General features: G+C 44.0%; 1 protein-coding gene across 6 annotated transcripts in view; it reads right to left on the bottom strand.

The window, feature by feature from the left end:
* Positions 1 to 488: 488 nt before the first annotated feature.
* Positions 489 to 17,072, bottom strand: part of LOC119174047 (uncharacterized) — a 29,566-nt gene continuing 12,982 nt past the window's right edge. For 2 of the 6 annotated variants that reach the window (XM_075894707.1, XM_075894704.1), the window contains 2 exons: positions 16,862 to 17,025; positions 901 to 12,817 (listed from right to left, as the gene is read on the bottom strand). In XM_075894707.1, coding sequence (XP_075750822.1) covers positions 10,730 to 11,884 — 1,155 coding nt within the window. In that variant the 5' untranslated portion in view covers positions 11,885 to 12,817; positions 16,862 to 17,025 and the 3' untranslated portion in view covers positions 901 to 10,729. Of the gene's footprint in view, positions 660 to 900; positions 17,026 to 17,072 lie in introns of those variants that run through there. The other 4 variants (XR_012895264.1, XM_075894706.1, XM_075894708.1 and 1 more) reach the window with 4 other exon arrangements.

Below are 17,072 nucleotides of genomic sequence, written 5' to 3'. Positions count from 1 at the left end.
AAAATTTTTTCATCTTCATTAGGCAAACTTATTTTATATAATTGTGCAGCAGTCATGCAGCTATACTGTCAAAGAAATAATGTTTCAGGACAAATAGAAATGTTTAATAAAAGTTACTGACAAGAAAATGTAAAGTTAGGTGTCTATCATAATCACATAGTGGTTTTGGGATGTCAAAGCCCACACATCACCGAAAATGATAAGGTAACCTTGCCTGAAAAAGTTGCTTGTTATTTACTACACACCTCAAGGATCAATATGAATTCTCTGCAATTAGAGACAAGTGCAAATCTAGAAAAAAGTGCACCTTAAAACCAAATGAGGGAGCAAATAAACATTAATGCCACTGAGCACTTTTACTAAATATCCTATCCAAGATTGCAGCAAAATAAGCATCTGCAAACATATGTGCTAGTAATAACAACAGAATGCTCAGCTTGAGGTTTTTGATGCAGGAAAAATAAAGAAATTATGAAAACGACCACATGTTGGATGATGAAGCCAAGACAATGCTTTATTAGCAGTTTTTAAAATGCTTATCTTAAGGTTCGTTTCAATATAGTGCCTGACTTAGCTCGTTGTGCACCTGGCTAGTGCACATTCATTTCCACCACTGTCACTTATCCTCCTTTGAGGTCCTTGGCAGCAAGTACACCTACCTGTAACAGACATGGCAAATTACCCCACCTCCTCCTTTATTTTCCTGTAGAATTTGTAGCAGTAGCCTATCTTTCCACTCCCAAATAAAGGTGGCAGTGAGTAAGCTGTGCATGCATGAACTTCACTGCATAACTCGAGCTGCAATTCAAAGCATAAACTCTGATAAGAAACTGTAATAAATGTTCACTTTGTTTGGACTGCAGATATTTAAGCAAAATTAACTGAAACACAACATGAAAATATGTGTGCATTTTTACTGAAAAGTATCGCACAGTTAAAATAGTGTGAGGAGAACACTCGCAGATAGAGCAGCTGAATTGGTGACAAGCGTTTCTTGGTTGTACGGGTAGTCACATTCAATGGGCCTCTTGAGCAGCCCTGGCAATGCTATGAAAAAAGCACATGCTAGTGCCTCCATTCCAACTTCGATCGCGAGTGGGCACTGTAAAATACAAAGCAAGCGTCCCCTCCCCTCCCGCAATTATTTTGCGACCTGTTCTGCACTACGGAAATCTACAGCAGCAGTTCTTTGGAAGCAAAGTTATGAGAGTCCTTATATATGCACGAGACACTTTTTTTAACACTTTCACAATGTGATGCCTTGGGGCTGCATTCTGAGTTGTCACAAATTGTCTGAACATTTGTAGAACATCTTTCCCGCCTTGTCATAATATCAGAAATTTCACACAAGGATTCTCCTCGGGTCTGTAAAACAGTAAATGCGTGTGTATTCAATACAGCATTTCATTAGAAACACAGGTGTGCATTTTTCTTAAAGGCACTTCTATACTGAATTAGTGTCCGAGACCAAGCAAGGGCCCCCTTTTAGATCATCTTTCAGCATCGAGGAAGTGATTTCTCGGGATTTTACAGTAGTATGAAGTTGGGGGTAGTGCTTGGGCCAGTGCACATCTCTCACTTTAAAGTACTAAGAACCTGGAAGCTTGTACCTCTATGCAAAGAGAAGAAACGCAGCATACCAAATACGTTTGCACTGTTTTAAGTTTTAGTTCACCATGGTAAAACTCGCATGTCCATCAAACAAGTTGTGTAAATGAGGGCAATCTTCAGCCATGTGTAGCCTTTGAGCTTGTGAGGACACACTTCGCACATTACCAGTCATAGTCAGCATGGCTATACGCTGTCGTCCTTTATAAAAGGGAAAACGTGAGCACGTGCCCTGCGCTCAGCGGCGACTGGCTACAGTACCATCAACCTACAGCTGAAGAAAGCGTGCCTGCTTCTGTTTTTATCAGCGCCTATCCAATGGTCATAATTTATTCTTTTGTTTGCCAATGCCTTCAAAAGGCAATGTACGTTGTTTAGCGGTTGTTTTGGTTGTTCCAATTCAGTTAGTAAATAATGGTAAGAGAGTACCGCCACAAAAACTGGACATGTCATTTCTTTTGTTGCAATGAGTGGCTAATGACCAGTTATCTTGACTGAAAACCTTTTTTAACGGAGCGCACAACAGTTAAATTGTTTAAAGACATTTTCATAGTGCTCTGCTCGGGCATATGAACGTTGCCTCACAAGATACCACAGTGCTGTAGACTTGTGAGACTGCATATTTTTTTTATTGTTTGAGAAAAGCAGTGCACGGGCTCATTTAAATGTACATGTAATGTGTGTCTGTTGCAAAAAATTGTCCTCTGTGTCACGCTTCCTATCCTCCATCCTCCTAGGATTATACACATTGAGATGTGGTACACCTAACATTACAACAACACTGACTTTCACTTCTCTTTGGGCCAGGTGAATGAGCTGGTCAGCTACTCTACATCATTCTTGTTAATTTTTTTTCTTTGGGTGTTGAAGGGACACTAAAAAGCGAAATAATTTTTCGCATACTATTGAAGTATGATTTCCCATCACCACTCTTACCACGACACGACGCGTGGCAAGTGCAAAACCGCGCAAAGAAAATGTCTTACCAAACACCATGACATCATTGTTTTGATGGCGTTTGCTGGGTTCTACATAGCTTATAATCGATAAAAATGAAGGACATTGTCATCTGTGTGTGTCATAGACCTAGCATATGAAGTTTCAGAAAATATCACCGAGCCAATCGCAAAATTGTAAATAATACATTTAAAATCTTTTGACGTCACGCATGGACATTTTGGCACAACTTTCAATAGTGAAACTTCAACCGTAATTTTCTCCACTAATAATGAGCTTGGGATAGTGAAACATATGGCATTGGCATTAGAGTACCCAGAGTGCAGTTTGTCGATCTAAACAAGGTCACTGTTTCTCTTTAGTATCCTTGTAATGCTTTTGTAAAATACACACAAGAAGCTTGTGAATCAAGTGCAAAACTGCACAGCAAACTGGTGTTGGGAGTGCGGAGTTTGTACATTGCGATTTCACCCATGTCGCATTGCTGCAGTGAAGGGAACCAAACTGCTCGAGACTAGAACAGCAGAGGCCTATAAATCCTTCCAGAGTTTCCTTCCACAGTTTCAACCACATGGGTTTAATAGTGGCAAAACATGACATTTATTCCACTTTTTCTTTACAACTCTATCATAAACAGAGACTAACACATGCATTTTTCTTGGTTTACCGTAAATGTTGTTTTTTGCCCTTTCAGTGAATAAGTTGTCTTGAGGTAACACTGATATTATTGAAAATAGAATCATTTTGAGGAATAGATTCAATATCTCTGCTTCTAGCCTCTTTTCTGACATGCATTCCTGACAATTGCATTAATTGGCAATTGTAAGAAGTTTCACCCTAGTAGTAAATTTACCATGCACCACCCTTTCAGCAAAATTAACTTCCTAGATATGACGGTATTAACTGAAACATTCTTTAATGTGAGGTATGAAAAAAATACAAATCCTTTGCCCACAAACATATAGCAGGCAATGCCAATCAGAAAAGAAAAATGAACAGGGCAGAGCCTAGTGAAATTTTGAGGAGGAAGGATGTGCAGGAGAAGCAGACTCCACCCCCACTCAAACCGGACAAAAAAAAAAAAAAAAGATCTTGGTCTGGTTTACAATGTTGTTCTTGCTGCTAACATGTTTGGCCCAATTTAATCTTCAGTGGTAAATTCTTCTTGAAGTTCTTTCTTTTACAGACAAATCAAAGGTCATGTGCTACATAATGCAAACGAATAGCCAACTATAATACATAGACTACACAAGCCATCATCTATGACACGGCATAGAAGAAATATTCATCAGACAGGCAAAGTGTTTAAGAAGCGTCTGTAGCGACAACGATCACTACGCTCACCAATTAAGCAAGCCAAAGGAGACATTTGGCGAAATGACCTGAACAACACTCTGAACAAAATCCAAACTGAAGCTTGAAAATGACGAAATCACCACTAGCTGAACATGTCCCATAGCAGAGCTTAACCAGCCGCTAGCCTTTGCAATCAAATACCGAAATGCATTTCCAAACTTAAATTACCCAACATTAACTACCAACGAGCCGCTTCGGAAAATGTTCCCCGACATGTTAGTGCATGCAAAAGTAAATCCGCATTTTTTTTTGTACACATAATACCTAGTTGTCAGCTAAGATTTAAGACCTACAAACACCTTCAAGATTACGTTAGAATCAAAAGCACTAAAAGTGATTTATGCATAGTATAAAATCTAATTTTACCTGCACTAGTTCAAACATTATCCACATGATTAAATATACATATTGTCTCAAACAGGACAACATTTTAACATGGTGTAGTAGCACAACTTCGACAGGGACACAGAGTAGAAGAAAACACGACACTCGCTTTTCTTGTCCTCTGTGTCCCCGTCGAAGTTGCGCGACTACGCCACATGTTAAAATGATATTTCACCAACATGTCCAGCTCTCAACCCTACTGAACAAACAGGACAACCAGTTAACGTTTCATTAAATAGGCATCAAGCAAGCATGGCAAATGACTGGAAGCAATGGTGGAGCAATTTATAATAGCAGGACATATTTTCAACAATATTAAACCTTAAATCCAGTAACCAGCTCTTCGAAAAAGAAAAATTGCCACACCTTATTCACAAGTTTAATACATTCCAGCCAACAAGTATAAATGTTTCAAAGGGGGCACTTGGACCATTTTGACATAGCACATACACAACGAAAACCTATAAAACATAACTTCAAGGAATTTTTAAGGCTAATTATCCCCATTGTCAGGTGGTGCTTCCTCGAGGCAAAGATAATTCAGCAAAATGTCTTCTTTTCTACCCATCCATGCAAAACACTTGCTCCCTCCTGCACCTCATTTCTTTCTGTTTCATGGACTTTTGATTGATTGCCCCTTTTACCCTGGCACAACCCTTACGGGGGATTGGCTTTTAACTCACCCAGCTCTGCATGCCGACTCCTCGTTTTCATCTCCCCGTTTCTGCATGTGGCCTTCCCTGCTTTGTTTAAGTTGGAGGAGAGGGTATGAGAATATACAAATTGCACTAAGGTAGGCAAGGGATGAATTTTGGCCTTGTTGGTACAACATATGTGAAATGTGTTATGGTGATTTGCTGATTGTTAGCACCAGTGTATGTGGGTTCCCTTCATCTTGACAAATCTGCCCTACACAATTCAGATAGGTCGGCAGTTGCAGCCTTGAAGAAGTCTGCATGTTGAGACGATGGCCTTAGTGACAACCCGTGTTCACAAATGTTTCATCTCTTTAAGCTTGTCTTCCTCACAACTTCTGTGTTTTCTGGTTTCATAACATGAAACTTCTGATTTTTTAAAAATAATAAAATTGGTACTGCCTTGCATAATTCGTGTTAATAATAGCTCTTTTTTGTCTGTATTTTGGTAGATTTTCAATGCACCCATTGCCTTGGTTTCTTAAGAGCAATCATTTGACTGAGTTAGTGAAACAATGATTGCTCTTCTTCGTTTATTTTCTGCCATCTTTTGTTTATTTCCTGCCATCTTGCATCTACAGACTAGTACTTACTATACTAAGACTGAAAATATGAAAGAAACAAAAAGAATGATGTTCTTACATTGTAGCACCGAAATTAGGATATTTAGTGATTGCGTCTTATTATTTTATTACCAGCATGTCAAGTGCCGGAGGCATGAGTGCTGGCTAACCAATGAAGAGTTCATTCCTGGGCGAAGGTGATAAACATTCCCTCCCTCCCCCCCTCGCCGACGCTAATCTGCAATTTTTTTTTAGTGGTTCATTAATTCAAATAGCATAACGACTCGAAAAGTGGGCCAAATGTGACGTACCACCCTAATTTGTTATGCAGCACTGACCATGCAGCTAAGTCACCCGTCACTCAGTGTCAGCGCAGCCCATTTTACCTGGTTGAAACGCTCCCGCTGTATATCGGGCACAGCAGAAGAGCGACACATGATCCTAAAACCAGCAACGTGTTTAAATTACACACACAATAAATGTACATCATGATTACACGTATCGCAACAAGAGAAATAAGCAACACGTACAGCGGAAGTATGGTAAACAATGAAAGTCTTACTTTTATTGTCAAGATCTGTATTAGCATTTACAATAACCTCATCAGGCTGCTGTACAAACCGAGCAACTTGCTCAGCGAAAACGTTTTCGAATTGTGGTACATTAACACAGAGCGGTATTACCACCACTGCCACGAAATTAATGGTGCAAAAGTGCGTTCACCCGGAGATTAGTTAGAGGTTGACAGCTTACCCGTCCTTGACACGGGGTGCTCTATGAACCTGTGAACATTTGTGTTCATCACTGTCGGCACTGAAGAGTAGATTTATCACGAGGAAGAGTGCCTGCCGCAAATAAACACGTATCTTGAACTTCGCGCTGGTTCAGCGACAAACTCGGAAGCCGCCATGACACTTTTTCTCACAGGAAACGAGCCAACGCAAGCCTAAGTTGTTGCAAGCAAAACTCAACGCAGCCACCACCTCAGACACAGCAGCGATGACCGGCGATTTGTGCTTAAAACGTTTTCGTTTTTAATCTGTCATTTTAAATGTTTGACGAAAACAATCTCTTCACATGCTTGAATACTATAGTCATCATCATCAGAAAGCCCGCAAAAGTTGAATGCAGAACTTCAAGGTACACAAAAATGCCATTTTTATTGTTATTATTAATGTTATTATTATTATAACTTGCAGAGAAATTACAAGGCTCCTCTGAAAATGGAGCAGCGCCACAGTCACACGCATTCTCAGCACTGCCCTAGAACACTCGTATGCGAGGCCTTAGAACAAGAAAAAAAATTATGACCTAGAGGAAATGAACAAAAACATAACTACATTAATTCCTAAAACGCAACTGCAGTTAGGTTAAAGCATTAGGTCAAGAAGTAAGCAAACTCTCCTAATTCACAAAAAAAGAAACAACAATCTACAAAAGCTACCCACTCAATATCTAAAGTGAAATTAACTCAGCTAAAAGGGCTGATTAACAAAAAGAAAATTGCCGACATGGGGATTTATAGCACCAACGAATTAGATGAAGAATTCAAAGAAAGGACAGAGTATGAAAGCAGGAAGCTAATTACGAATGCACACTCCAACAGATAGATTAACATAATCAGCAGCCTCAACATCTATAGTAAGGTGGCAGAAAACATTTACTACAGCTCATGAATAGGCCACCTAACAGAGAAAGAAGCCAAAGTTCAACAAAACAATTAAACTCCACGAGTGATTATAAACAAAGTTAAAAAGAAACAAAATCAGAAGCCTATCCAGGAACGAATCTGCTTGGATACCCTACCTTGAGAGAATGGAATAGAGCCCTACAAAACATGACCAACGAAAAATCATGCAGCGAAATTGTTGACCCAATCAAAGATGGAGATCTCGTGTTGAAAAGCTTGTGACACTTTCTGCACAATGCCTCACATACTGGCGAATCAAATGTACAACCCAACTGTAAAAATTCCAATACCAAACAAATACAGAAAAAAAGAGATGAAAGATTTGAAGAATTATACACATATCAACAGATGTCCCACTGTGGATCATAGTAATGCGCTGTGAAACTGAAAAATCTGCCAAACGGAATACATCCATTTACTTAGCTTGCAGAGACTAATAAAAGGCATTCGACTCGGTAAAGATACCAGCAGTCTTAGAGTAGCTAGTGCATAATGCATGCATGAATACCCTAGCCAACATCTACAGAGAGTCCGCAGCAGACAGACAGACAATGAACTTTATTAAGGTCTTGAGGGGCGACAAGAAAAGTCCCTTTATGGGGGAGGAGCTGTCGAAGAGCAGAAAAATTTTATTCGTGAAGTGGATCTGGCAAGGAGACGAAATCTGAGCAATATTTACAGCATGCTTAGCAGAACTATTTGAGCCACCATGTTCATAAGAAACACGAATAAACATTTACAAAAAATATCTTGGTACTTACGCTTTGCAAATGACGTTTTGCTTTTCAGCAGTGGTGCCGTTGAACTACAATGAACTGAGGGTCTAAACCGAGAAAGTGTTCAAGTAGGGCTACAGATAAATAAGTAAAAGACAAGGATCTTATAGTAGGAGGCCAAACAAGAGAGCGAGAGTTCGCAACGGCACACTAGAATCCTTACAATATATATGTATTTAAGTCGGATATTCACAGGACACACTACTCACGAAAAGGAAATTCACCAAACAACATATATGGGCTAAAGCTTTAATGGCAGACATTCCCAAATCATAAAAGGCAATTTACAACTGCCCCTAAAGCAGAAAGTGGTCAACTATTGTATGCTGCGAGTACTAACATAGGCTTCAGAAACTTGAATGAGAGTAAAAAAAAAAAAGAAAGTCCAGAACAGACCAAGAACTATGCAAAATAGAAACAGAAAATGGTTAGCATAACATAGAGATATTAAAAAAGCAGAGCTCGATAGAGAACAAACAGGGCTAGATGACATTCTAGCTGACATTAAGAAAAAAAAAGGTGGACCTGGACAGGTCAAGCAATGTGAGGGAGAGACAAGTGACCAGTTAGAGAGATTGTGTGGCTACGAAAAGATGGGAAAAATAGCTGAGAAAGGCAGAAGGCTAGATGGGATTTGCACGCTGTTATGAATTTTCTCTGTCGCGGTGGTAGCAGTGGCGAAGAGCGGCGAGCCGTCGAGCGGACTTCGCTGAAGCCTTAGCCCGAAGGCGAAACAGGGAGGCAATCCGTTTTGAAAACAGCAACAAAAGTAGCGTTTACTGTAGCAGGTTGTCGTTTGTACAGAGCCGGCCAGCACGACAACGTCGGCTGGGGCAAAATCTCTCTAACATGGGGCCGGCACGGCCTTAAATAGCGTCTTTGGTCCATTCTCTCAGACCAGTTCTCGGGCTCGAAGGGGGAGACGTAGCCATACCCGGAACTGCAAAGTGGTTCGGCGGAGGAAGCGACGTTATGCCCGGAACTGCACGGTTCTTCTGCACGGAAGGTGGAGCTGGGAGGGGGGGGAGACAGTCGAAACAGGGCTCGATCTTGTGAGACGTGCTCCCGAACGAGGAACATGTCTGTGGCACAACAGCACCCTCGCCGCCAGACAATGCACCCGGAGTTTTGAGCCGTCAGCGCGGCTCGGAAGGAGGGATGCTGGTTGACCGTCAGTAGCCGTTCCGCTCTCTCCGCCCGTTGAGACTTCCATAGGCCTGCAGAGGTTCACTGGAACGACGGACTTGAATACAAAGCCAAACCACTCTGGCCAAAGCAAGCACCCTCCAAATGCTGATCAAATCGCCAGACCAGCAGAAACGAAAATATTTCCTCGAGCTTTAACTGAGCTAAAAAAAAAATAGCATCACGAGCAATGTATCTGAGGAGCAATACATAATGTGGACACTCCTTTACAGTGCATGACACTGCTAAACCAAACAATTTTTTTTTTTTTTCAAGCGATTCTCAATTGTGATTTAGGCAGATTGGGGACGATCGAAGCTGCTGAGTTTAACTCAATTTGGCCCCGAAACTACAATTTAGATACCAAGCACTTCTGAATCACGCACATTGGCGTCACTCGCAAGCGCCAGACTGCTACACATAACAAAGTTAGTCCTCCTACAAGCTCTGACTTCAATGCGCACAGCCAATGATCATCAAAACAAGAGATAACACGCTTAAGAAGGTAAGAAAATAACAATGAAAATCAAACTTGTGCACGTTAAACAAAACAAAGGGCAAAGTTGACCTACATTTACGTACATACTAACACGTAATGCAAAACACAGAAGGTACTTTAAACAGGGGCTTTTATAAATAAATTATAAATAAAACATACTGACTGCTACCCTTTTAAATTTTATGAAAACAAAATAATGAAACAACCATAGCAATGTCAGTTTTTTCGATGAGAAGGAAAGTAAAACTTACAAAACTTCAGACGCATTCCTTTCTGAACGGCTGACGACAAAATTAGAAAAATAATTCTCAAAGCTAAGCACAAAATACACTCTTGGTATTGGCAAGGCAGCACTATCTCAGACGAACTCTGGGGAGTCGCGCACTCCACAGCTTTCGAGGGTTGCGGTCTGGACAATGGGACGACGAACCAACTTGTTCGCCGAACTTAGTAGCACCGACTTTTGACGTACACTGACTGAACTCGAAGAAAGGGGCACCTGCACTGCGTCGTTTACCCCTCCGGTTCGACCAGCGGCCTTTTCGCCATGGTAGAGAACAACCGCTCGTGTTACCGCTCAAGCGCTCACAACGTTTCCCCACTTGCTTGCATCTACGCGGCAGTGAAAAGGATAAGACCAGGCGGGGATCTCGGCGTTCGAATTTCCCTGAAATTCGGTCTTTCTTCATGTGCTTCCCGCCTAATCTCGGTCTCAGTGATGGTATGAGCCTCAAACATTTCCTATAGAACCCTTTCGCGATCCTACGCGTAGCCCTGAACCTGGCGTCTCGAATGAAGGCGTCACGGCACTTAACAACTGCTTTAACATGTTTGACGCTTCTCGTCTTTTCCGTGCTACGCTTTTGCTGAGGCCTTTTGCTTTTCGAATGGCTAGGAACGCTGGAAGCCCCGACACACTTATTAACAAGTGCGCTGCCTTCGACAGGTTCTGCCAAAACTCTATGCGGCTGGACCAACTTATCTTTGTGGTCATTGTTAGGTGTCTGCTCTGGAGATTAGAGGAAACGGAGATTTTGGCTTCGGAATTTTATTGAAGTTCCTTTCTTCGCGACGCGCTTTGCGTGTGATCTAGATCTCAGCAGCGGCCTGAACTTCAACTTTCTTTTATTGAGGTTTGTCCCGACCTCAGCCCTGACATTGAGCATGGCACCTCGAGAGCCATGGCGTTTAGCCACTTTCACGCGTTTGGCGTTCTTCAACTTTGCCTTATGTTCTCGCCGGCAACTCTTTTCAACAGAACTGATCGCCGTGCTCGCAGCACCGGCATTCTTATTCGCAAGTACGCTGCGTTCAGTTTGTGGAGTCAAAGCTCCAGATAGGTTTGCTAGCTTTTCCTCGGGCCCGTTGCTAGCTGTCTCTGCTTGCGACAGAATGGGATTTCCGACGCCTTTAAAGCCAATCAACTCGCTTGAAGGTGTCTCTCTTGTTTGTAAGGGTTCTCTCTCTCTTTCCAGGATAACCCGTGTTCGCAGGCCTTCGTAGTCGGCCTCCTGCTCTCTTTGACGCGATTCATCCTGTCGCTCTCTTCGGCAAGCGTCTACTTCTGGCGCCTTACGGCGTGCTTCGGTGCTGTCTTTATCGCTCCGACTTTCAGCAGGATTTGAAAGAAAAAAATATCTTATCAAATTGTATCTAGCCTGGCTAAAATCTCCTACTTCCTGATAGGGTAAACAACTCAAAACATGCGCGATTTCGCGCGGCAACAACGTGGCGAGCTTCTCCACCCAAAGGTCACGGCTAACACCAACATTACTGCAAACAACTTCAAAATCCTCAAGAAAATGCGTGATGTTCTCGCCTGTCTGAAAGTTGTGGAGCTGGTGTTTAGCTTGCTCCCATTTAAGTGCTTGAATTTGAAGATCAAGCTCTTTCATTCTGAGAGCATGCTCTCTCCTTTTTCGTCTCTCCTCGGCCTTCCATTGTTCGTGCCTTTGAGCTTCGAGCTCTTTGCGGCTTTTCTCGGCCTTTTGCTTTTGCTCACAAACGAGCTCCCAAAACTCATCAGCCTCCTCGGCCGTCACATTCTCTGCCTGCATCACCTCAAGAATCGCTTCCCTTGTTTTAGCGGACCCGGCGGAAATCCCCATGGCTCCACAAATTTCAAGGAGGTCCTGCACCAGGTACTGCTCCATCGCGATCTCGTCCCTCATGATGCTCTACTACTGATATTCACCGTACTCTAAAGCTAATCTCATGGTCTAGAGCACGTGAATAATAAATTACAACCAAAAAAACACAAAACGCTCTCCTAACATCTGCCTGTGCTAGAGAGGTCTGGCGAAATGAACAGTAAACGTTGGGCACTCACCCAACCAAAGTAGCCGACGATGGTCCAACTCGTGGCTGCCGTCGAACAGTGTCAGGCCTTCAGGGATCCGGTCCAACTTGCCAATGTTGAGATCCGGGGTTGCTTGTCCCAGCTTGCCGAACGATGAGAACAGGGTAGCGTATCGCAGTGTAGCCAAACGCTAATATCCGGTCGGTCGTGATCGAGCTTCCAGGGGTCTGATCCGGCGTGCCAAACGTAGGGTAGCGTATCACAGCGTAGCCAAACGCTATCACGGCGGTCGTCCTCGTGCTCGGAGATCCGATCAGACTTGCCAAACGTAGGATATCGTATCCCGTAGCTGCCAACCACTGTTATGAATTTTGCTCTGTCGCGGTGGTAGCGGTGGCGAAGAGCGGCGAGCCGTCGAGCGGACTTCGCTGAAGCCTTAGCCCGAAGGCGAAACAGGGAGGCAATCCGTTTTGAAAACAGCAACAAAAGTAGCGTTTACTGTAGCAGGTTGTCGTTTGTACAGAGCCGGCCAGCACGACAACGTCGGCTGGGGCAAAATCTCTCTAACATGGGGCCGGCACGGCCTTAAATAGCGTCTTTGGTCCATTCTCTCAGACCAGTTCTCGGGCTCGGAGGGGGAGACGTAGCCATACCCGGAACTGCAAAGTGGTTCGGCGGAGGAAGCGACGTTATCCCCGGAAATGCACGGTTCTTCTGCACGGAAGGCGGCGCTGGGAGGGGGGGGAGACAGTTCGTCGAAACAGGGCTCGATCTTGTGAGACGTGCTCCCGAACGAGGAACATGTCTGTGGCACAATAACGCATAAGATCGATTAAGCTTGCACAGGGTTGGGAAAATTGTAGGTAACTTGGGGAAGTCTTTGTATAGAATTGGACATAAAAAAAGGCTGATACACAAGAAGAGCATGTGTTATCGAGCTGTTGCACATCGCAGGTTGGTTTCAATACCAACAAGTTATTCAACTCACATCGCAGTGCTACTACTTGCGTATTGTAGTTGTACTACCAACTGCTTTTCGACACGTTTCTAGCAACGTTGAAACATATCTGGAACATTTATTAGAACCATGTACAGCCATGTCCCCGACTCTGTATAGTGAATCTGCAGCCAGGCTTAATTCGTAGTACCTTGCGGCAGTTGTGGGCTCCGAAATGGTGTGCCCAGTAGCATGCGTGACCTAATAGACATGCAGGGCTGCTTTGAGCATGTGTGACTATGTTGAAAGGTGTGCCTGTTTAACTGTAGATGCATGGTTCCTCAGGGCGCTTTCAGAACGTGAATTCTGAGAGATGACAAGTTTCGACTGATAACACATGCCTGACTAGGCACTTGTTATTGTGCCTGGTCAAGTATGATACGGTTGGCATCGCAAAACTTCTTTAGCACCAACCACTCCAGTTCCAAACTAAAGCACATTGCATAAATAAGCGCGCCTGCCACCACAATTCTGATTTTAAAATTTTACATATTTGCTGACACGACCAAATGAAGGCATGACCTCTCCGAAAGGCCATGTTCTGCAAGAAGTGAGTGCTCTTTTTGGGGAAGTCACACCTTTATTTGGTCATGTTACGAAACTATGTGAAATCATAATTTGTGGCAGCAGGTGTGCTTTCTTTACCTGCCTCATTCACTTTTCTTCAGTTTGGACCTGGAGTGGCTGGCACTGAAGAAGTTTCGTGATGCCAAGCGTTCAGCAGCCCACATCACTGACGCAAACTGGAACCTGAAGATGAGGCATGCCCGCTGTTTCATACTGAAGAAGCCTGCTCGCACGACCTGGGAAAGCCTCACTGGGCTGGGAAATGTTCACATTGCAGAAAGTGTGCGCTATGTATTCAACAAAGGCCCAAAATTTAGCCATGAACCTCTGTTGCTGGCTCACTAATTACTGGCATTGCACCGACGAGTTGCGGCGAAAGTCGAAGTCGCAGCTAGGGACTATTGCGTACAAGACAATGTCAAAGCTCTAGCAAGAACAGGGGAAAAACCCTCTTTGTCAGGAGGATACCTTGGTGGGTGTTGTCATTCTTTAAGTGCAACAATTCGCGCCCGTTTCAAGTGGATAAAAGTAGTGGCTCCGTAGTAATGGATGTAGATTTGAGTAACTTCAATGCAAGACAAGCAGTCTACATGAACTTCGTCAAGTTAAAAGTCATCAAAACAAGAGTTTCGAAAAGCAAGGCAGTGGCTCTGAGTAAGGACTTGGAACTTGCACGACTAGCAGAGTCTATTGCATACTGAAGCTAGCAAAAAGAACACCCTTTCTGTGTTTTTTACGGCCAAGACGCATGAGACGGGTGTTTCATTCAGGACAATTGTGAGTTGATTGATTGATTTGTGGGGTTTAACGTCCCAAAACCACCATATGATTATGAGAGACGCCGTAGTGGAGGGCTCCGGAAATTTTGACCACCTGGGGTTCTTTAACGTGCACCCAAATCTGAGCACACGGGCCTCGACATTTCCGCCTCCATCGGAAATGCAGCCGCCGCAGCCGGGATTTGATCCCGCAACCTGCGGGTCAGCAGCCGAGTACCTTAGCCACTAGACCACCGCGGCGGGGCAGGACAATTGTGAGTGATTGAGGTATCTGGCATAACATGATTAGTCAGTTTTTAATGAAGCGGCTAGACTCGGTTGTCATGAGAGACCCATTTTAAACTGGGAATTTGCCATTTGCGCGTCTTCGCCAGCTAGCGTCTCTACCGTGAAGGCGGCGTGCAGTTCTGAACGCCATACCATACTTTTTGTTCCTGTCGACTCTTCGATCAACCTGAAGAACATGAACAGGCAAGTGATATCAGCGCGTCTCGAAGCGCGTCTCATTGTGCCTAATGAGATAAAGGATATTAGACTCAACCCACAGAAGAATATCTTGGCCATAGACGTTGAGCACCCGGCTGCGCTACATACCCTACGAACTGTCACGGAGCTTGGAGGCATCTATCTCAGAACTTACATTCCGCAGGATAGTGACACGACGACGGGTGTCATTTATGATGTTGGTGTTTCTATACCGAACGCAGACCTTCCTGTTCTGATAAAGCCAGCTACTGGGGCAACGGACATATTGCAAGTATGCCGGCTTGACAAATCCCGTTGCATCAAGGTGACCTTCAGAGGTGATTGCATCCCATCACATGTAAAGGTTGGTCATTTTCATCACGCTGTCCGATCATACATCCCAAGACCACTACAGTGCCACAACTGTCTAAAACTGGGTCATGTTAGTGCTGTGTGCAACAACAAGCAAGCATGCCCACGTTGTGCCGGACCCCACAAAGCAAAGGCTTGCCAAGCAACTCTCCTAAAATGCAGCAACTGCAACGGGAACCATGACACTTCGTCCAAAGACTGCCCAGTACTGAAGAAAGAGAGGAGCATTCGGAGACAAATAGTTAAAGACGGATCCTCACGAAAGGAAGCTGTAACGGTTGTTCAACGACGGCGTTCCCGTCGACGGCGGTGCTCGAAGAAAAGAAAAAGCAGTCCTGTGCCGAAGGTGCCTTCACTTACGCCGCCACCGCCCCCACCACCACCGCCACGATCCCAGAGACCTCCCCCGCCCCCGCCACCAGGTGGGGTACGTCCAGAGGTGCCGGAAGACACTGTAGTGCAACAGAGAACATCCGGCTCTGACTGGCCCGCTTTACCGCGGGTACACGTGTCTACGGAACCACAATATCGACAGTCAACAACAGATATGCCCCCAGCACGCAGTCTGTCCGCCCAAGAGGTACAAGTTTTTTCTGTATTGAGGTCGTTCATGAGTGTTATTCGCACTCTATTGGATAGTCTACAGATCCCTGCCGCTAAATGCGCGCTGTAAATCTTGGACACACTAGAACCAGTTCTTGCCGGACTTCAGTAACAAGATGGCACACCATAGACCACATCAGCCTTTCCGAGAAAAAGTCAAGCGTGCTTCCATAATTAAGTGAAACGCAAGAGGTCTACAGTCAAGAATGCCCGAGTTCAGACAATTAATTTTCGAAAATAAGTTTCCCATCATCATCATTTATGAACCGCATTTTTCAAAAATACCTCGACCGTCGGGCTATGAATTGTTCATTTCTTCATCGTGCATTGAGCGAAGTCAAGTTGCTGCGTACATCCGTAAAGAACTCACTTACGTTCTCCAAGGAGTAGAGTCTGACAATAGAAATCACTACGTGTGTCTATATGTTAAAAAGAAGACGTCGTTTACGCTGATAGGCACATATATAGTGCCGTCACGTCGACTAGATCAACAGATATTAAATGGCATATTTGCAACGACTCCAGCACCTTGGATATTGATGGGTGACTTCAACGCCCATCATCCATTGTGGGGAAGCATCAGGACAAATCAAAAAGGCACGAACCTAGTTGATCTCGCATCAGAGCACAGGCTTCAGGTGCTGAACGACGGCAGCCCTACTTATCTCCGAGGAGTAACTTACAGCAGTTGCCTGGACTTGACATTAGTGTCGCATAGCATTGTCACGAAAGTCCAATGGTTCACAGATATTGAAACACATGGCAGCGACCATATCCCCACGTACGTGACAGTCAGAGGTCTGGACGATTCTCCTTCCCCTGGACATTCAAGACTTATTGACTGGGAAGAGTTTCAGATATCAGTGGAGAGCAAGTGCATGCATGAACCACCGGAATCCATTGAAGAAATGATTAGTTGTGCAATGTAGACTTCCACGAAGATATGTCCGAAAGAATCGAGACGCACGGCACTCTACCAAGAGTTGGAACAACTTCGAGCGGTTCGCCACTGATTCAATACAAGTGGCTGCTTTTGCACATATTTGAGTTTCAGTCAATCACTTACATGGTGCAGCTGGTTGCACACTGGGAACAGCCATTCTTGTAAGCCTTGTGTGCCCAGGGTCCATGAAACTTTGAGCAGTAAAATGGTCGCTACAAACCCTGTACGTTGCGTACAATAGGCTGGCCGGCTTACTCAGTCCAGCATACTGCATCCATGCTTTCATCCTGCATTGGCAATGAACTATCAGCTGAAAGGAGAAGTGCTTGAATGG

Source organism: Rhipicephalus microplus, chromosome 5 (genome assembly GCF_043290135.1).
Source record: "Rhipicephalus microplus isolate Deutch F79 chromosome 5, USDA_Rmic, whole genome shotgun sequence".
NCBI classification, from domain to species: Eukaryota; Metazoa; Arthropoda; class Arachnida; order Ixodida; family Ixodidae; genus Rhipicephalus; species Rhipicephalus microplus.
This window is presented reverse-complemented; position numbering and strand designations above follow the sequence as displayed.